At 46.5% G+C, this 21,615-nt stretch overlaps 1 protein-coding gene across 2 annotated transcripts; it reads left to right on the forward strand.

The window, feature by feature from the left end:
- The first annotated feature begins 3,276 nt into the window (after positions 1 to 3,276).
- Positions 3,277 to 9,380, forward strand: LOC129633691 (cytochrome P450 1A1). 2 transcript variants are annotated; one of them, XM_055555559.1, is made up of 7 exons: positions 3,277 to 3,410; positions 5,807 to 6,669; positions 7,224 to 7,350; positions 7,439 to 7,528; positions 7,621 to 7,744; positions 7,891 to 7,977; positions 8,140 to 9,380. In XM_055555559.1, exons 2-7 carry the CDS (start codon positions 5,833 to 5,835, stop codon positions 8,423 to 8,425), a joined length of 1,551 nt encoding a protein of 516 aa, XP_055411534.1. In that variant the 5' UTR covers positions 3,277 to 3,410; positions 5,807 to 5,832; the 3' UTR covers positions 8,426 to 9,380. The 2 variants fall into 2 exon arrangements, with proteins under 2 accessions (XP_055411534.1, XP_055411536.1); XM_055555561.1 differs by having other exon boundaries at positions 3,310 to 3,410; positions 5,810 to 6,669.
- The last annotated feature ends 12,235 nt before the right edge of the window (positions 9,381 to 21,615 follow it).

Raw genomic sequence — 21,615 nt, forward strand, 5'->3', positions numbered from 1 at the left:
ATGGGCTTCTCACGGTGGTGGCTCCTCTTGTTGTGGAGCATGGGCTCTAGGGCTCCCGGGCTTCAGTGGTTGAGGCACACGGGCTCAGTAGTTGTGGTTCCCTGGCTCGAGTACACAGGCTCCACCACATGTGGGAGCTCCCTGAATCAGGGATCACACCTGTGTCTCCTGCACTGGGAGGTGAGTTATTTACCCCTGAGCCACCAGGGAAGCTCTGTGATGATTCTGTAGAGCTACGGCATTGCTGGGGACTCTGAGAGCCAAAGGAGAGACCGGGCTACAGAGCAGGGTGATGGACTTGGAAGTGCCTTCCTTCCTTGCCACAGCTTCCACATAAATTCTTTCCACTCTCTGTGGCTCTAGCTCCTACTTGGTGTAAAGGATAGACCTTTCTTGGGTACTGCAAAAATTCTCAGACAGAGCCTGAGATGCAAAGGTGAAAGAATAGAAGGATGCTGGACAGAATGGAAGTCTAGCAATACCTCCCTGTCTCCTGCCTGTTCTGTTACCTAAATTCCACCATTATATCATTAGGACTTTGGGCTCAACACTCTGGTCATGCACCTTAATACAGATGGATTTAACTCCTTTGCCTGTTATTAATATCTTGCAAGGTCTTGGCTTATCAGATCAATTTCCCAAGGGTGATTTTCTGTGTTAGAGCATGGAGGATGGAGTGACAGTTTGGGTCCGTGTCCTGTCAAGAATCAAATGTTCTGAGAATTACCATGAAGCAATGCTGGAAATAGACCAGGAGAAATCTAACTTGCTGTGGAAAGGATCCAGGAAGTGTTCTCAGTGGAAGTGATGTCTTAGCTGAGGCTTTAAGTAGGAAAGATCCAAAGTAGAAGTGGGCATTCCTGTTAGGCACTGCAAAAGATTCTGGTTTCTATTCAGATGGGAGCTACTGGAGGGGCAAGGTGGTGATGGAATGAGATTCTGCATCTTTGAAAAGACACTTGGGATGCCACAGGGTGGAGAAGGAACTGGAGGCACTGAAAGTCAGATGGTACCCAGGTTGGAGGTTATTAGTACTCTGGGAGCAATGATGGGGGCCTGGATGAGGATGGACAGAAATCAAAGTGGAGAAACGGGTCCTTTACCCCTCAGTCTTTTCCCAGCATGTTAGCCAGTGATCTTCCTTGACTCAGACCTCACAGTGCCTCTATCTCACACAAAGGAAGTCTCTTCTCAGCAGGGGGCTCCCAGCATCTAGGGCAGGGCTGTGCCCCACCCTCAGCATCCTCACTCCCACCAAATTCCTCCCCAGTCACAGGACACTGCACATTTCCAGTGCCCCTGGTACTGCTCCTTCTTTCAAGGACCACTGTGCAGGGCCTTGAACTTGCTGTTCCTTCTGCCAGTTGCACTCTTCTTCCAGATATCTGTGTGCCTTGATTCTTGGCTGGGTGTCTGCCCTTTCTGCCTGGGTTGGGTGTCCTTTCCTCAATGTCCTTTGAATTGCAATCTGCCCGTACATGATTCCTACCCCTTCTCTGTCTTATTTTTCTCTATAGCACTTTTCATCCTCTGAGACTCTCTAGGCATTTTCTGGCCTCACCTCCCATCCCCCGTGCCCCACAATGTAAGCTACAGGGAAGCAGGAGGTTGTCAGTTTTGTTCACTTCTGTATCAGTCGCTGGCATCCAGAACAGTGTCTGGTACATAGTAGGCGTTTGGTAAATATTTATTTGTGCAGTGCCCGAGGTGGCATCTGACTGCAGTGGGAGGTGAATGGGTAGGATGAGGCTCTGTTTTCTGGCATGGGCCAGCGGATGGCAGTGCCATTCGTAGGGCTGGGGAGCGCGGTTGAGCTCGGAGGGTGGGTGATGTAGTTAGTTGGAGACAGATTGAGCTAAACAAGCTTTTTTTTTTTGCCTGAACATCCTACATTGGGAAGGCTCGGCAGGGGCGGGGACAGACCAGCTGACCCAGGCGGTGCTGGGGCTGCGTGTCCCGCCACAGGCGTGGGCCAAAACTATGGACACACTCAGGCGCCCGCTTGTTTGCAAAAGCTCAGCTCTGCACGCAAACCTAGGCCCTTTGCACCGCCCTACCACCCATCCAATCACGCACGTACGAGGGTTCGGCGGCTTGTCTTGCTCCACCTCTGCCCCCAAGCTCCGCTAGAGACTGGCCCTTTAAGAGCTCCGCCCCCGACTCCCCCCACCCCCCCGCGCTCGCGTGACTGTGCCAGGACCCGAGCCGGGCCAGGGAGTTGGGCTGCTGGGTGGCTGTGCCGGCCTCCGGGTCCTTCTCACGCAACTCCTGGGCACCGCGCCCCCGGCCAGGTGGGGCTGGGATGGGCCGCGTGACCTCTGCCCCCTGGAGGGATGTACCAGACACAGGCACGCTAGCCTGGGGAGGCATCTGCGCCCGCCACCCCTCCCCGCCCCCTTTAGTAGTCCCTGAGCTCCCTTTCTTGCCCTCCACCCCCACCCCAAGGCCTCCTTCTAACCCTTTCCTCCGCCGCTGGGAGATCCGCTCGCCGCACGATTACCCTGCCCTGCCAAAGCGCTAATAGCCCCAGGAACCTCGAGGGCCCGAGGGTCCTGGGTCGAAGTACCCTTGGTTTGCAGAGTGGTCCTAGGGGCGGCTCAACGCGTCCAGCTAGTGCGCTCTCAGCAATGCTGCACATTCTCCATCCCTTCCCGCATTCCGGACCTTCCATCAGGGAGCGCGGACTTCTACTCGTCCGGCTCTGGGGGTTCTGGGGGTGGGGGAGGCTCTGGGGAAAGGGGCCAGCCCATCGGCGCCTCTGGCCTTCCGGCCCTAGTGACCTCGGGGCTGGGGTCGCCGTGCTTCTCACGCGAGCCTGGACTCAATAACAGGGTTAGGAGGTCATCACCGGGCAGCTCCGCCCCTGCATGCCAGCCTGGTTCCTATCTGCTGGTAGAGAGGAGGAATCACTCCCAGTGTTCAATGGGTGCAAAAATGAGGGTGACTGGTCCCCGTGCCCCGGGATGGAGCACCCCTATACCCTCTTTTGGGCTATCATAGGATTTCTTCCCCAAACTCCTCCCCAATTGGGCTCTGCGCTTGTCCAGGGGTACCTTAGAACTGAGGGTCCCAAGGGTCCCTAGCCTTCATCCCTTTAAGAGCCAGCACTTTATCGAGGCATCCCCAGAGCTGGTTCTCACCTATCCCCCAGCTTCCTCTCTCGCCCCTCCCTCCTCGGTCCAAAAGCTTCCAAAAGCGACCAGTTCCCCTCCCCCCTGCCCCTCCCTCTTTCCCCATCCCCGCGCTCCGGGAGGCGTGGCCACACGCCCAAGCCGCCTATAAAGGTGGCATTGCTTTCACCCTCACTCTGAAGGTGACAATTCCTTGGAGCCTTCTCTGATCTTCTTTGGGGTCCCTGGCTCCAGAGACCACTCTTCCCAGCCCAGCTCTGCACCCCCTCACAGCCACAGGTGAGTGCTGGGGGTTTCTGGGTTGTCACTTCCCTCCGCCAAAAGGAAAATTTTGACGCTTCCATGTCTTCCTGGTCTAGCACCTCAAAGGAAAAAAAAAAAAGGAGGCTATGAGTGTCCTTAGTAAGGAGGCAGTCCAGTTTCCCTCACTAAGTGGGGAAACCGAAGCCAGGGGAAGGGCTGGACTTACCCAAGGTTCCATGGGTAGCACCAGAACTGCTCCCCTCTCAGCATTCCAGGACTTAGGCTCCAGCTCATCCCCTACTGACTCCTGGAATGCCTGGGGGCTTCCCCATGGAGGTCACCTGGAAGGTTGGAACGGGACGCAGGTGTGAGAGACTGGGGGCCAGTACAGCACTCCTTCAGGCTCTGTGAGGAGGAGGCTTCTCCGTGGTCAGGGTGTCCAAGGAGGCAAGTTGGGTTCTTACCAGCTGTACCCTGCCTTATCCAAAAGCTGCTCCTGGCTGGGGCCACCCTCCGGAGGCATAGCTAGTCAGTGCTGAGAGGTGTTGGCTGGACAAAGGAGGCTGATCTGAGAGGGAGTCCTGGGCATTGTCCAGGGGCCTTCGCTGTCCCACTATCTTCTCTGGCCTCCACTGGGGGTGGATCAGTGTGGGAGACTGTCCTCTGCAGAAAACTTGACCCCAAAAACTCAGCAATCACACCTCTCTTGGCCTCCTACCATCTTACTAAGGCTAGGGGTCTTTGGAGCACCCAGTGTGCAGAAGGGGACCTCATGGCACACCAAGGCCTAGAAGTGTCCCCACTTCACTCAAGGAGTCTGGACTCAAGTGTGCTTTGGGGTTCAGCTCCTTCAGGAAGCCTCCCTAGACAAACAGCTATAGTAGTTCAGATAGGAACCATAAACCTCCCCATCTTGGGTGGCTCTTCTGTAGGGAAACTTCACTAGTCAGACTATGCTTAACCTCAAAGGAAAGATCTGAGTTTTCTCTTATCTGAGATCAGCTGGGTACCCTGAATCAGAGATCATGTCCCATCACTTCTCTCAGGTGATGTGACTGAAGCCCAGAAGGGTAAAATGAACTAACTGTCCAATCCAAGGCCATGTCATAAAACCTGGAACCCTTGTCTCCTGACCTCCAGTCCAGGGCATCAGTAAGATGCCCCTGTCATAGCCCCACACCTCAAAGAGAGGAGTCCATGAATTTGCACACCCTTTCTAGACTGAACCTAGAGAGAGAAAGTATTGTGTCAGTGTCCATTAAATTTAGCTCCATTCCTAGTTTCCCATATTCCAGTCCAGAGTTTTCTTACAGCCTTTGCCTGGTAGGATCCTTCCATTTATTCACAGCTCTTGAGTGACTGGCAAATGGGGGAGGTCCAGACTATTCATTCATTGAGAATTGAGCCCAGTGAAAACCTTGGCCTGGAATTTTGTGACCAGGAGCCTCAATCTAGTTGGCCTCCAGCTGCTTTTAAAAAGAGTCCGCTGAGCTCAGAGAGCTGGGGCTAAGGGCCCTGTGGCTTAGACGGTAAGAAAAGGGGGCAGTCCCCTGTCCCCTCCCCACTGTGTCCCAGTGTCTGGCCAGATTCCCTAGATCCTGGCTTTGAACAGTAGAGAACTGAGAAGATTCCTTTCCATCAGTTGATCTGACCACTCTTCAAAGAGAGGTGCCTATGACAGGAACATAGAAACAGGGAAGACTGGGCCATGAATCTTTCCAGGGAACGTTGCCCAAGAGGTCTGAGTCCTGGCTCTGTCTGAGAGCTGGGTGCCTTTAGCCAAGTCAGTGCCTCCTCTGGAGGTCAGTTTCCCCAAATGTGAAATGAGGCTGAAGAAGAGGGGATCCTTAGTTCTTTGGTAGTGTTATCCCAAGTTGGATGGGTAATACTCAAGGGGAATTGGGTGATACACATCGATTATGTGCTTATTTTAATATATGTTAGGGGAAAAAACAAACCTGTATTTTCACACAGATGTTACTGTGTGAAACGGTGCTAAGTGGGTGGATTTAGTGTTGATTTTAGAAAATATGAAATAAATAATAGTTAGGTGTTCTATGGAAATCACAGACTGACACTGAGATTGGTATGGCAGGTAAGGTGTTCTGGAATTAGACAAGTTTGGATTGGGTTTGGATTCTGTTGTTGCTTGGCTGTGTGACTTTGGGCAAGTTATGTACTTTTTCTGAGTCTCAGTGCTGCCTACCACAAAGGCTGTGGCCAGGACTGAATGAAGAATGACTGAAATTCTTGGTATGGAGTTGGCAGCTCCACAAACAGCTTCTCCTATCTCCTCTCCCATTTCATGCCCAGTGAACAGTTCTGGATAAGGTTTTCCCTTTTCTTGACTGGTGTGCTGACATTTTAGGACACTGGCTCCTTCCATCCACGTGTCAGATCTTTTGACCTTTTCCTCCCATCTCACCTCTCAGCAGCCACCTTGGAATCTACGTGGATCATGTTTTCTGTGTTTGGACTCCCCATCCCCATCTCGGCCACAGAACTTCTCCTGGCCTCTGCCATCTTCTGCCTGGTATTTTGGGTGGTCAGGACCTGGCGGCCTCGGGTCCCTCAAGGCCTGAACAGTCCCCCGGAGCCCTGGGGCTGGCCCCTGCTCGGGCACATGCTGATGTTGGGGAAGAACCCACACGTGGTCCTGTCGCAGCTGAGCCAGCGCTATGGGGACGTGCTGCAGATCCGCATTGGCTGCACACCCGTGCTGGTGCTCAGCGGCTTGGACACCATCCGGCAGGCCCTGGTGCGGCAGGGCGATGATTTCAAGGGCCGGCCAGACCTCTACAGCTTCACCTTGATCACTGACGGCCAGAGCATGACCTTCAACCCAGACTCTGGACCGGTGTGGGCTGCCCGGCGACGCCTGGCCCAGAATGCTCTGAAGAGTTTCTCCACCGCCTCAGACCCGGCATCCTCGTCCTCCTGCTACCTGGAAGAGCATGTGAACAAGGAGGCCGAGTACCTCCTGGGCAAGTTCCAGGAGCTGATGTCAGGGCCTGGGCGCTTTGACCCCTACAGGTATATAGTGGTGTCAGTGGCCAATGTCATCTGTGCCATATGCTTTGGCCGGCGCTATGACCACAATGACCAAGAGTTTCTTAGCCTCATCAATCTGAGTAATGAGTTTGGGGAGATAGCTGCCTCCGGGAACCCATCTGACTTCATCCCTGTCCTCCGTTACCTGCCCAACACTGCCCTGGACCTCTTCAAGGACCTGAATCGGAGGTTCTACGTCTTTGTACAGAAGATAGTCAAGGAACACTATAAAACGTTTGAGAAGGTATAGACTAGGGAGAGGCAGGTGGGTGGTAGGGAGCAGGTAGAGTCAGGGGTCAGGAGTCAGAGATAGCTGGAGCAGAGTAGAGTTTGGGAGGATCTCACAGGCCTTCAGCCTGGGATTTTGAAGCCAGTAGTGGAGGGGATTCCATCCTTGGCAGGAAAATAGAACTTTTTATTGTCCAGCCCCTCTAACTTTCCATCACACAGCAGTATCTACTGTAGATAGCCAGTCCATGCAGGACCCTGGGCTAGTTGTGGCAGGAACCAAGAAGAGTTAAAGAGTTGATCTTCTGGCCTCATGGGAGAGAAAGGTGTAAAGGGCATGTGCAGATGATAATATTACTAGACTCTGTGTCAAATGTCCCTTGAGTTGGGGCTGCAAATATTCTGGGTCAGGAGAGAGCCTTGGAGAGACAAGAGAAGCTGGGGGCGTGGGGGGTGGGGGGTGTGGTCACCTCTTGGATGAAGATGCTAGGGATGGGAAGGGACCAGGTCTGGATGGAGAGGCAGTTCTGGGTTTGGGATCTTCCTTACCTGTGGGCCTTCCTTACCCAGGGTCACATCCGGGACATCACAGACAGCCTGATTGAGCACTGTCAGGACAAGAGGCTGGACGAGAATGCCAATATCCAGCTGTCGGATGAGAAGATCGTTAATGTCGTCATAGACCTCTTTGGAGCCGGTATGAACTACCCCATTATACCATTCCTATGGCCAGCTGCCCTGACCCACCAAGCACCTAACTTCTCCCTCTGTTCTCCCCTGGCCAGGGTTTGACACAGTCACAACTGCCCTCTCCTGGAGCCTCCTGTACCTGGTGACAAGCCCCAGGGTGCAAAAAAAGATTCAGGAGGAGCTGGGTAGGTGGTGGCTTCCCTCAGAGCACTCAAGGCAGGAGGCCCAGCCAAGGTCTGCATGGCCCCTGACCTGTCTGGTCCTCTGTGCTCTGCAGACACAGTGATTGGCAGGGCGCGGTGGCCTCGGCTCTCTGACAGACCCCAGCTGCCCTATTTGGAGGCCTTCATCCTGGAGACCTTCCGACACTCTTCCTTTGTCCCCTTCACCATCCCACACAGGTGAGGCCCCGTGGATCTGCTGCTGTCTGATGCTGGGTCTTACTTTCAGTTCATGTACCTGATCAGGGTGGTAGGAAGGACAGGGTATGGGAGGCAGGGAGATCTGCTTGTGGGCCTGAGCCTGACTGAGCTTCCTCCCTCCTCAGTACCACAAGAGACACCAATCTGAATGGCTTTTACATCCCCAAGGGGCGCTGTGTCTTTGTGAACCAGTGGCAGATCAACCATGACCAGTAAGTTGAGAGGGGGCAGGGAAAGCTCCGCCGCTCCTGAGCTTCACACTTTGCTGTCTATGGGCCATTTGCCTGAACCCTATTCTTTTCAGGTGGGGCTCAACCCGCTTGATGGTTCTGAGTCCCCAGGCTGCCTCTTCACCTGCTTCTCTCTGATTACAGGAAGCTATGGGAGGATCCATTTGAGTTCCGGCCAGAACGGTTTCTTACTGCTGATGGCACTGTCAACAAAGTCCTGAGTGAGAAGGTGATTATTTTCGGCTTGGGCAAGCGGAAGTGCATCGGTGAGACCATTGCCCGCTTGGAGGTCTTTCTCTTCTTGGCCATCCTGCTGCATCAGGTGGAATTCCGCGTGACCCCGGGTGTGAAGGTGGACATGACCCCCCTGTATGGGCTGACCATGAAGTACGCCCGCTGTGAGCACTTTCAGGCGCACACGCGCTCTTAGGGGACAGGCAGCCCTGCAGCCTAGACAGCCCCTGTGCTCTTGGGGGACAGACAGCCCTGCCCCTGTCTGGGCAGCCAGGCCAGGGGCCTAGCCCAGGGGAGCCTAAAACCCACAGACATTGTCGGGCTGATTTTTTTGCTGTTTGAGCTGTGGGCAAGCCTGAGGGATCATACCTGCCCCCCACCCTGGACTTGTCCTTCTTCACACTGACCACAGATAGCGGACACATCAGGGGCCACACAGGAGCTGATGGAGCCCTTCCGAAGTTGTGCTGGAAGGTCTAGAGGGTCCTCAGACCTCCGGAAACCTCTAAAGAGGTTTTGGGAAGCCCTTGGGCCTGGCCCACAAGCTGGTTGGCTTTCCATGGAGGCTGACTGGCTTGATAAACATTCAGAGCAGGTCCCACCAGGGCCTGACCAATCTCTTTGACATTTGGAAGCCATCAAGACTGAAGGGGAGAGGCAGTCCAGAATACTGACATGGAGGTGGTCTCCCTGCATTAACAAGGCTGAGCAATCTGACCACTAGGGTCTGGGACACTCTGCCTGGGAGATGACCTTCCTCTCTGCAGGCAGGGGTGGGGCTGTCGCCTGGCCTTGTGAGGCCCCTGTTCCTGTCCAGGGAGAGCTGAGGACTTGTGTCTAACAGAAGCAGAGAGCAGAGGGAGGGCCCAAATCCAGGCACCAGGACTGGATCAGGAGGGAGGGGGTTGGTAATCGAGTTACCTTCTACTGCATCTCCTTTCAATATACCCTGTGTTTAAAAGTCTTTTAAAAATGTTTGTATACAAGGACCTTTTCATTTCAGCCTGTATTGTACTGCATGTTTGTATTTGCCATATACGAGAGCTTAAGAGCAGCTTATTGAGAGCCATGAAGAAAATTCTAACCCAGGTATCCAGAAATGTGTAGGAAATATCTATCTACCTGAGCTAAATAAAGATATTATTCAGAAATCCTTATTGGTGGAGACTTTTAAAATCTTGAATGAAGGCATCTACGTGCCCAGTCTGAGCCTAGTCTCGTGTTGGGTTTTGCTGTGGGAGGACACAGAGGGGGAGGAGGAGGCGGTGCTCTCAGGAGCTCTCAGAAGCCACTGCTCTCAGGCAGCTCGCAGTCTGGTTTGGGCACAAAACTCTGTCACTTCACTGCCTTCCTCCTTCTCTAACTGATCACACATTGATAAAGAACATTCTCTGAAGCAGGCATTGGGGGAGATAAAGTGAATGAAAAATGGTGCCCTCAAGAGCCTCCTAAGCTGGTTAGGGGAACTAACTCATTAGCACATCATCCAATTCATTGTCCGTGGATGCATGCTAAGTCCCTTCAGTTGTGTCCGACTCTTTGTGACCCTATGGACTATAGTCTGCCAGGCTCCTCTGTCCATGGGATTCTCTAAGCAAGAATACTGGAGCGGGTTGCCATGCCATCCTCCAGAGTTCCAATCCAGGGACTGAACCCACATCTCTTACGTTTCCTGCATTGGCAGGTGGGTTCTTTACCACTAGAGCCAACTGAGAAGACCCTAATTCATTGTGACCGGGTCTCTAACAGCCAGATACACAAGAGGAGGGTGAAGCACAGAGCCAGAGTGGGCTGGGTGGGCAGGGGAGTGGGTGCTGAGAAAGCTGACCAGGTCTTGGGGATATAAGCACAGGGCCCTCCTTGAAAGATGGGAGGCAGACTCACTTGGGTCTCACAGCAGTAGATCTCAAGTCCAAGAGGTAGACTATGGTCACTGTATTGGAGGGGGTGGGAGGCAGTTCTCAGCTCAGAAATCACGGTCTGCTTGCTCTTCATTAGCCATACCGGGCTCAGGTCCTGCACTATATTAGACCCCATGGCTGGTCACAGATGGAGAACAAGGTGTTTGATCATCGGGTTACATAAGCTGACTTTGGCCCAGATTTCAACACTAAAGTCATAGTGGTAACAAGTAGGGACAGAGACTGGACCTACATGCTATGCTGTGCTTAGTCATTTAGTCATGTCTGATTCTTTGTGACCCCATGAACTGCAGCACACCAGGCTTCCCTGTCCATGGGGATTCTCCAGGCAAGAACACTGGAGTGGGTTGCCATGCCATCCTCCAGGGGATCTTCCCAACCCAGGAATCAAACCCAGGTCTCCCACATTGCAGGCGGATTCTTTACTATCTGAGCCACCAGCTGCTGCTGCTAAGTTGCTTCAGTCGTGTCCGACTCTGTGTGACCCCATAGACGGCCTCCTACCAGACTCCTCTGTCCCTGGGATTCTCCAGGCAAGAACACTGGAGTGGGTTGCCATTTCCTTCTCCAATGGGTGAAAGTGAAAAGTGAAAGTGAAGACACTCAATCTGAGCCACCAGGGAAGCCCATGAATACTGGAGTGGGTAGCCTATCTCTTCTCCAGGGGATCTTCCCAACCCAGAAATCAAACCAGGGTCTCCTGTATTACAGGTGGATTCTTTACCAGCTGAGCTACCAGGGAAGTCCCTGGACCTACATAATCAGAAGCTATTCTGGCTAAGGGACTCTGAGAGGAGATGCATCTTGTGCTGGGACCCCAGCCCAGCCTTTTTCCTGAAGCACTGTGCAGTGACCAGGGGTTGCCATTCATGCACTGTGCTTTCAGTCAGGAAAGCACTCCCACTCATCAAAAGTTTCAGGCTACTTCTAGGAAGGAGCTGAAGTCAGCTGGAGCAACCCTGTTTATATAGGAGGATGAGGAACTTGGCATCCAATCATTCTTACATTGATTTATTTTTTACTTAAAAAAAAAAACTTGTAGGACTTTCCTGGAGGCCCAGTGGTTAAGAATCCACTTGCCAATGCAGGGGACGCAGGTTTGATCCCTGGTTGGGGAAGATTCCACATGCACTGGGCATCCAATCCCCTGAGCCACAACTACTGAGCCTGCGCTCTAGAGCCCACAAGCTGCAACTACCGAGCCCCTGTGCCACAACTGCTGAAACTTGCACGCCCTAGAGCCTGTGCTCTGCAACGAGAGAAGCCACCACAGCAAGAGGCCCGTGCACCACAATCAGAGAGTAGCTCCCGCTGTCACAACTAGAAAAAGTCCGTGTGCAGCAATGAAGACCCAGCACAGCCAAGAATCAATTAAAAAAATCAATAAAATAAAAAGTTTATATGATATAACATAAATGAGCCTTCAAATCATGATGCTAAATGAAGAAGCCAGAGATAGTAGGCTACATATTGCATGTTTCCATTTATATGAAATGTCTAAAACATGCAAATGCAGAGAGACAGAAAGTTTTGAATAAACTAGTGGTTGCCAGGGGATAGGGGGTGGGGAGAGTGAAAGGTACAGGATTTTTTTTAGGTTTGATGGAAATATTCTGAAATTAGATAGTGATGATGGTTGTATAAATTTGTGAATATACTAAAATCCACCAAATTATGCAGTTTAAAATAGCTGAAACAGTGAAAAAAAGAAAATGTATACCAATCTTTATGCTAAAGAAGGGGCGGAATGGAGACAGCATATGCACAACAATTTATGGAACTGTTCTCACTAATTATATTGGTAATGGTAATATTAGTATTTTTTATTTTGAGACTATAGAGTGTTATGGGTTAAGGAGGTACACATGTAACATACAAAAGGTTAATTTTAAAAATACATTGTATATATGTATTATGTATTATACATCATAGCTCAGTTGCTAAAGAATCTGCCTGCAACGCAGGAGACCCTGGTTCAATCCCTGGATTGGGAACATCTCCTGGAGAAGGGAAAGGCTACCCACTCCAGTATTCTGGCCTAGAGAATTCCATGGACTGTATAGTCCATGGGGTCGCAAAGAGTCAGATATGACTGAGCGACTTTCACTTCACTTCACTTCATATTATATATAATATATCTTATGTATATATATTTCTAAATGTTAGAAACCATGACCAATTCAACAGTGAGCATCCTGAATGCTTAAATTACCATCCAAGTCTTCTTGGAGAAATGCTGGCTACAGAACCAGGGCAGAAAATGTAAAAGATGACCTGAAACAGTTGTTCATCAGATCAGATCAGTGGCCTTACAAATAGCTGTGAAAAGAAGAGAAGCAAAAAGCAAAGGAGAAAAGGAAAGATATAAACATCTGAATGCAGAGTTCCAAAGAATAGCAAGAAGAGATAAGAAAGCCTTCTTCAGCGATCAATGCAAAGAAATAGAGGAAAACAACAGAATGGGAAAGACTAGGGATCTCTTTAAGAAAATTAGAGATACCAAAGGAACATTTCATGCAAAGATGGGCTCGATAAAGGACAGAAATGGGATGGACCTAACAGAAGCAGAAGATATTAAGAAGAAATGGCAAGAATACACAGAAGAACTGTACAAAAAAGATCTTCACGACCCAGATAATCACGATGGTGTGATCACTGACCTAGAGCCAGACATCCTGGAATGTGAAGTCAAGTGGGCCTTAGAAAGCATCACTACGAACAAAGCTAGTGGAGGTGATGGAATTCCAGTTGAGCTATTCCAAATCCTGAAACAGTTGTTCATATCAGATAGCAAAGAAGCCACAAATACTATCAAGTTGATCAAGCCATGCAGGAGCCCAACAGAAGAGCCTCCAACAGGTCAAAGATTGGACAACTTGACTGTCAATAATAAAATTGCCCTGGATGAAAACCTATCAAATATCTTTGAATCCATGAGTCTACAAGGATATATATATACATGCACATATACACATATCTGTTTAGACTAGTTGTTTATCTTCAGAAAAACCAATTCATTACCTTAAAAAATGAAAAACAAAAACAGAATCAAGCATTCATCCTATCTTTCCTATATGAACTATACTTGCAGATAATCAAATAGTACGTAAGAAGCATCTCTTTTTACAAATTTATTTATTTTTAATTGGAGGATAATTGCCTTACAATATTTTGTTGGTTTCTGCCATATATCAACATAAATCAGCCATAGGTATACGTATGTCCCCTCCCTTTTAAATCTCCCTTCCACCTTTCACACCAAGAAGAAACATCTCTTAATGAAAGTATTCCAATTAATGATTGAAAAAGAATTAATAGAATTGGATTATCACAACATTGTTAATTAGCTATACTCCAATACAAAATAAAATGCTAAAAAAAAGAAATAATGGAATTGGAATGTCACTATTTTGCATCCACCACTGCTTCCAACAAATGCCAGCATCATAAAAGGAGAGAAAACCAGATATGTGCCTCCTGGTAAAAGAAGCCAGTACTGCCCGTGGTCTTTCCCAAGGGACTGAACCAGAGTCTGGTCAACTGTCTGCATCCAGCTGCCAATTTGCAATTAATATAGGAGATGAAGAAACACGCTGAATGGAAATATCAGGGAATAACCAGTAAGATTCAGACTTTGGGAAAATCTACAGGTCAAAAGCCCTGGGGTCTTCAACTGAAAAAGAGTAAGGAAAAGAAGCAGATGGAAGGAAAACTTCTCGACTTAAAAGACATATCAATTTTGGGGGGGCCACATTAGGTCTTAGGTGCAGCATGTGGGATCTGGTTCCCTAATGAGGGATCGAATCTAGGCTTCCTGCATTGTGAGCACAGAGTCTTAACCACTGGACCACCAGGGAAGTCCCAACATATTGGATTTTTAGAAATGAACCATGCTAAACTATGGTGTCTAGGAAATACACACTTGGCTGCAAGTCTTGTAAGAATGAGGAAATAATTACTATAACAGTTTGGAAAATGGTTACTTTTGCAGGGAGGGAATGAGTTATAACTGAAATCGGATATATAGAAGGCTTGTTTTTGTTGCTCAGTCGCTAAGTCCTGTCTGACTCTTTGAGACCTCCATGGACTGCAGCATGCCAGGCTTCCTTGTCCTTCACTAGAGTTCTATTTCTTAACCTGAGTGTGGTTCAAGAGTGCTTGTTTTAAAAAATGAAGGAAATAATATAAATAATCTGTATTGCTCATTGCTTTTTAGAAATAGAATTTTTAACATTTTAAAATTTATTTTTTAATGAAGGATAATTGCTCCACAGTATTGTGTTGGTTTTTACCAAACAGAAATATAATTTATATGTGTTGTCAGTGCCCTTCAGTCAAAGGCCACCAAGAACACACCTAGTTAAGCAAGCTGGGTTTCTTATTCATCACAGTGAGAGAGAAAACACATCATGGGGAACTGGAGGATCTCAATAAAAGGATGTTAGGAAAGAATTAAATGATTTGGGCTTTGTGGAGTGATGTAGGGGAGGGTTAGCTCTAGACTGGATGTTGTCAGAAAGTGGGGACAATAGGGTATTTGGTGGGTAGCACTGTGACCTTGCTTTTATTTGTACTTAGACAAAATTATAAAGTAGCTTTTTTTTTTCTCCATTAACAATGTTGTTAAAATATACATAGCATAAAATTTACCATCTTGACCATTTTTTTTTTCAGAGAGTAGAAGGCGATTTATTGTGAATTTGATCCTGGCTAAGTTCAGTGGTCTGGAAGGCAGCAGAAGTGAACATCAATGAGTTAGTTACTGATCCATAATGTATTTATGGAGGAGCTAAAGAGCTTCTTGATGAAAATGAAAGAGGAGAGTGAAAAACTGGCTTAAAACTCAACATTCAAAAAATGAAGATCATGGCATCCAGTCCCATCACTTCATGGCAAATAGATGGGGAAACAATGGAAACAGTGACAGACTTTATTTTCTTGGGTTCCAAAATGCAGATGGTGACTGCAGCCATGCAATTAAAAGATGCTTGCTCCTTGGAAGAAAAGCTATGACAAACCTAGACAGCATATTGAAAAGCAGAGATACTATTTTACTGACAAAGTTCTGTCTAGTCAAAGCTAAGGTTTTTCCAGTAGTCATGTATGGATGTAAGAGATGGACCATAAAGAAAGCTGAGCACCAAAGAATTGATGCTTTTGAACTGTGACATTAAAGAAGACTGTTTAGAGTCCCTTGGACTGCAAGAAGATCAAACCAGTCCATCCTAATGGAGATCAGTCCTGAATATTCATTGGAAGGACTGATGATGAAGTTGAAGCTCCAATACTTGGGCCACCTGATGGGAAGAACTGACCCACTGGAAAAGACCCTGATGCTGAGAAAGACTGAAGACAGGAGGAGAAGGGGACGACAGAGGGTGAGATGGTTGGATGGAATCATCAACTCCATGGATATGAGTTTGAGCAAGCTCCAGGAGATAGTGAAGGACAGGGAAGCCTGGTGTGCTGCAGCCTATGGGGTTGCAAAGTTAGACACGACTGAGCGACTGAACTGAACTGAACTGAATGCATTTATGGCCACATCTTCATGTCTCTTATGCTCAAATCAACCATCTTAACCAGTTTAAGTGTTTAAATTCATTCGTAATGTTAGGCAGGCATCAGCATCATTCATATCCATAGTATCAGAACCCTGAAACTCTATACTCATTAAGCAATAACTCCCTATTCTTTCCTTCCTGAAGTCATTCTACTTCTGTGTCTATGAAGAATTCATTTTATATGTTCTCAGAATAACCTGTATGGGACTGGTGTTCTGTGAGGAAAGAACCAGAGAAGGGGAGAACAAAATAGCCTAGGAGCACCAGAACAGTCTGTAATAATACTGTGTGGTCTAGCTGGGAGCATCACATCAGTTCCAGCTGTCAGGAGCTGCTCTTTCTCCATCCTCCTTTTTGGTCAAGAAGAGACAAAGCTAGGTCTCAGGACATACCTACATTATATTCAGATTTTCATCATTGCCAAGGTTTTGCTGATTAAGATCAATTTGCTAATTAAGAAGGACATCACTGAATGCAATCAATCATTGAACTGGACTATCTATATGACAATAGCTGCCCTACAAGTAGTGCCTCAGTGGTACTTAGATTTTGGATAGGCTGTTTGTTATGTATTAGAACACAGGCAATTATCAAGATCAAGGTGACTATTAGTTTTCTTGATAGGTCTGGAAGCCAAGGACCTAGATTATTAACTACTTGCAATCAAAACATATCCCAGAATTCAACTGGATCTATTTCAGAAAACCAGGTTGCTTTCTCTGTTTGCCCTGTAGTATTTGCATAAGTGTAGCAGTGTTGACTTGGTGGAGTAGAGAAAACCATGGGGTATATGATTGTCCATGATAACTCCTGTTAATTGATTTAGAGTATTTCGTGGGCTTTCAGAGCAGAAGGGGGGTCCTATATGATTTCTGGTACGTCAGAGACAAGTTTTGAACATTTTTTAGCTGTGCTATTCCCACTTAAGGAACTGTAATTGGCAGAGTATGTATGAAGAGGGAATCAGTTATTCCTCTTGGAAGTTCTCCTGAGTAATCTGTGCTTGCCTCATTATGGAGGCTTGTGTCCATATATTGTAGTGTTCATAAAAAGAAACACTCATATATCACTGTGAAAATGTACAATGATGTAGCTGCTTTGGAAAACAGTTCTTCAAAAGATTAAACATAGAATTACCATATGACCCAGAAATTCCATTTTTAGTTGTGCCTAACATTCTTAAACTTTTTTACATGATTGTTGTGAAAATATTACACAAAATATCACACAAAAATCTGCACATAAATGTTCATAACAGTGTTATTCATAGCAGCTAAAAAAGTGGAAACAATTCACATGTTCATTATTGATGAAAGGATAAGATAATGTGATATATCCATATTATTCACCATAAAAAGGAATGAATCACTAATTTGTGAGATAACATGAATGTGCCTTGAAAACATTACGCTTAGTGAAAGAAGCCAGAGCACACATTATATGCAGGTCACATATTGTTTGATACAATTTACGTGAAATATCCAGAATAGGCAAATCCCTGGAGGCAGAATGTAGATTAGTGGTTGCCAGGGGAGAGGGAAGAATGGAGAGTGACTGGTAATGCATATAGGGTTTCTTGTTGGGTAAGGAAAGCGTTCTGGAATTAGCAGTGATGGCTGCACGTTTGTGAATATAGTATTGTAAAAGCCACTGAATTGCACACTTTAAAGGGGCAGAAACAAGACTTCCTGTATAGCACAAGGAACTCTGCTTGATGTTATGTGGCAGTCTGGATAAGAGCAGAGTTTGGGGGAGAATGGATACATGTATCTGTATGGCTCCATTGCTCTGCTGTGCACATGAAATTATCACAACATGGTTAATTGGCTATATTTCAATGTAACAGAAAAAAGCCTATACTACCTCATCCAAATAAATACAGGGATGACTATTACAGTATACATATTACGTATATCTCAATGTAACGAATGGACCAGGAGGCCAGAATCAACAATCTTACAGAATGTTGAAGCTGTTCATATTCGGTGTAAGAGCCGATCAGAATTCTCTCTGCATATTCAGGGTATTATTAACAGTTAGAGGCCTGGCTGAAAGGTTTGGGAAAGATGGTATTTCCAAATGAACGCACAACTCCATTGCTTGGCAAGTTAAATAAATTCAACTTACTCTTTCTGCTGATCTGCTTATTTTAACAGTTTGGAAATTTCATCAGAATGAACGCCCTCACATCGTGGCAACTCCACAGAACCTTCCGTGCTTAAGCCCTCTATTCAGATAGAATAGAGCCCTTCATTGTATACCCTTCATTGATTGTTTTCCGGTTTGTTGCTGGGTATGTCTTGAGGACAATATTGAGCTTCACGTATTTCTACTGAGTTCTCATTGCTGTATTCTATTATCCTAGGATATCCTAGGCTCCTTTGTGGTTCTCGCTCTGGTTAATACCTTGGAAAGCATTAGGCAATCTTTTACTAAACCTGTTTGTCTTCTGTTACTTTTACTTGATTTGTCAAATGATTTTTCCCCATTCCTTGGTAATTTTGCTCTGATTGTTATAAGGGAGCACTGTTTGTTTTTGTTCTTTTTTTTTTTTTTTTTTTTTTTTTTTTTTTAGGGAATAGAGGCACAGACCTAATAAGTTCCTTTCCACACTGGCTCCTGAGAGTTCTAATAACTTTGGGGACATACTTATACTTTAAAAAAATGTATTGTTTACAGCAGTCTAAATTCAGCTGGGCATCCTGTGTTTTTATTTGCTGAATCTAGCAATCTTAATGATTGTAGCTTCATCAGACTCATAGACAAATAGTGCTGGGCATTCTATGTCTTGTCTGGAGAAAAGCAGTGCCTTGGTGGCAGGAATATGGTATTTCTGCCTCCACAGCCTTGCTACAGGATAACATGGTGGCTGTTGGAAGTGAAGTCAGAGATCTCTGCACCAGTATGGTACTTCCCAGATGTGCGCTAGGTTCAAACCTCCATATTTTGTTCTAATCATGCTATTTTCTTCCCTTACCTATTTGGGTTTGTCAGCATCTTACCTCATACTCCTTTGGGTTAAATTCTTGCTTCATGCTACTTCTCTTTGTAACCCTAATTCCTAAGCCTGTTTGGTTAAAATAGCAATTTTTCATTAAAGATAGTTTGAATCAGGGATTTCCCTGGTGGTTCAGGAGAAGGCAACGGCAACCCACTCCAGTACCCTTGCCTGGAAAAACCCATGGACGGAGGAGCCTGGAGGGCTGCACTCCATGGGGTTGCTGAGGGTCGGACACGACTGAGCTACTTCACTTTCACTTTTCACCTTCATGCATTGGAGAAGGAAATGGCAACCCACTCTGGTGTTCTTGCCTGGAGAATCCCAGGGACGGGGGAGCCTGGTGGGCTGCCGTCTATGGTGTCGCACAGAGTCGGACACAACTGAAGTGACTTAGCAGTTAGCAGTCAGTGGCTAAGACACTGCACTCCCAATGCAGCAGGCCTGGGTTTGACCCCTGATCAAGGAACTAGATCCCATACACTACAACTAAAAAATCCTGCATGCCGAAGATGGAAGATCCCATGTGCTGAAACTAAGACCCAATGCAGTCAAATAAATAAATTAATTTAAAAAAGATTGTTTGAATCACAGTGGTCATTTTAGGGAACTTTTGTGGACTTTAAAAAATTGCTTATTTATTTATCTGTTTCCGGCTGTGCCGAGTCTTCATTGCTTTGCAAGGGTTTTCTCTGGCTGTGGCGAGTGGGAGCTACTATTCACTGTGTGCGTGGGCTTTTCATTGAGGTGGCTTCTCTTGTTGTGGAGCACGGGCTCCAGCCGCAGGGCCCTCAGTAGTTGTGACTTGTGGGCTCTAGACCTTGGGCTCCATGGCATATGGGATCTTCCTGGACTAGGGATTGAGCTCGTGTCTCCTGCATTGGCAGGTGGATTCTTATTTTATAAGTATCTTCCTCAAAACAAAAAGGAAAATAACTCAGTTTTTTAAGTTTTTTTGTTGGAAAGGCTTTCATTTAATGTACACTTTAGGAATATCTAATCCATTTACACAAATCTAACATTTAAAATGCTGAAGCTGAAACTCCAGTACTTTGGCCACCTCGTGCGAAGAGTTGACTCATTGGAGAAGACTCTGATGCTGGGAGGGATTGGGGGCAGGAGGAGAAGGGGACGACAGAGGATGAGATGGCTGGATGGCATCACTGACTCGATGGATGTGAGTCTGAGTGAACTCCGGGAGTTGGTGATGGACAGGGAGGCCTGGCGTGCTGCGATTCATGGGGTCGCAAAGAGTCGGACACGACTGAGCAACTGATCTGAACTGAACATTTAAAAAAAAAGAGAGAGAGAGAAAAAACTACTAAATCAGATTATAAGGTCCCTTAGAATCCATAAGAGCTCTGTGTTATCTGTTACAGACTCATGTGAATGTATAATAAGAAAACTCAAAGAATTTCTAAAAGAAAGAGAAGATTTTAACATACAGCATTTTAAATATGTTAATTCTTTAAAGACTTAAAAAAAAATTTGTCTTTCTAGCTGAAGCTGAACTCCAAAGGGGAAAAAAGGGAATAATTAAGTTAATGGCCTTGGTTAATAAGTTGTAGTCAGTGGTTTAGTCGCTCAGTTGTGTCTGCCTCTTTGCAACCCCATGGACTGCAGCACACCAGGCTTCCCTCTCTATCTCCAACTCCCAGAACTTGCTCAAACTCATGCCCATCGAGTCAGCAATACCATCCAACCATCTCATCCTCTGTCATCCCCTTCTCCTCCTGCCTTCAATCTTTCCCAGAATCAGGGTCTTTTCCAAGGAGTCAGTTCTTCTCATCCGGTGGCCAAAGTATTGGAGTTTCAGCTTCAACATCAGTCCTTCCAATGAATATTCAGGACTGATTTCCATCAGGATTGACTGGTTGGATCTCCTTGCAGGCCAAGGGACCTCTCAAGAGTCTTTTCCAACACCACAGTTCAAAAGCATCAATTCTTGGCGCTCAGCCTTTTTTATGGTCCAACTCTCACATCCATACATGACTACTGGAAAAACCATAGCTTTGACAAGACGGACCTTAGTTGGCAAAGTAATGTCTCTGCTTTTTAATATGCTGTTTAGGGTTAAATACAGATCACTCATTTACCACGTCACTCTACTTAACTCCCCAAATTGTGTGTAATTATTTTATATTGTTAGGTTAATCATGTTCCCATTATGGGTTGCAATTGTAATAACCTTTTATTTTTTGTCTGGTTATTGATTGTGAAAACTGATAAACATCTTTTACTATTGTGATTATGCAACTATCATTTGCTTAACACTATTGTATCATGATTGGCCAACAGAAGATAATAGAATTCTATATCAGTAAAACTACCATTTAATAGAAAAACTTGTAATCACTTTTTAAAATACAGATGCATAGCAGATTATCTTGGAATTCTTTGAAAACTACAAATGTCCAGGAATTGCTATTCTTCTCTAAAGCTCCAGATGTATTTCTAACGAGCAGCCATGTTTAAAAACAACTGGACTATCTGATGATCTCTTACTTTTATCTAGTTTGTTTCACCTTTTTTGTTTCCTATTCAGAGCTCCCATTTCATTTAGTTTGTTTTCCTATTTCTCCATCTCTTTGTTGTTGTTCTTTCTTAAGTTTTTATCAAGCATAGTAAAAAGCTTTTGTACACACACACACACATATATTATGTAGAATATAATATATACTTTGCCAACAAAGGTTCATCTAGTCAAGCCTATGGTTTTTCCTGTGGTCATGTATGGATGTGAGAGTTGGACTGTGAAGAAGACTGGGTGCCGAAGAATTGATGCTTTTGAACTGTGGTGTTGGAGAAGACTCTTGAGAGTCCCTTGGACTGCAAGGAGATCCAACCAGTCCATTCTGAAGGAGATCAGCCCTGGGATTTCTTTGGAAGCAATGATGCTAAAGCT

Source organism: Bubalus kerabau, chromosome 19 (assembly GCF_029407905.1).
Source record: "Bubalus kerabau isolate K-KA32 ecotype Philippines breed swamp buffalo chromosome 19, PCC_UOA_SB_1v2, whole genome shotgun sequence".
NCBI classification, from domain to species: Eukaryota; Metazoa; Chordata; class Mammalia; order Artiodactyla; family Bovidae; genus Bubalus; species Bubalus kerabau.

Bases quoted from the DNA above. Each gene is read 5' to 3' on its own strand.
- LOC129633691 (XM_055555559.1), top strand. From the start codon at position 5,833: ATGTTTTCTGTGTTTGGACTCCCCATCCCCATCTCGGCCACAGAACTT. The intron at 7,351-7,438 runs GTATGAACTACC...TCCCCTGGCCAG, and splicing joins CATAGACCTCTTTGGAGCCG to GGTTTGACACAGTCACAACT. The intron at 7,529-7,620 runs GTAGGTGGTGGC...TGTGCTCTGCAG, and splicing joins AAAGATTCAGGAGGAGCTGG to ACACAGTGATTGGCAGGGCG.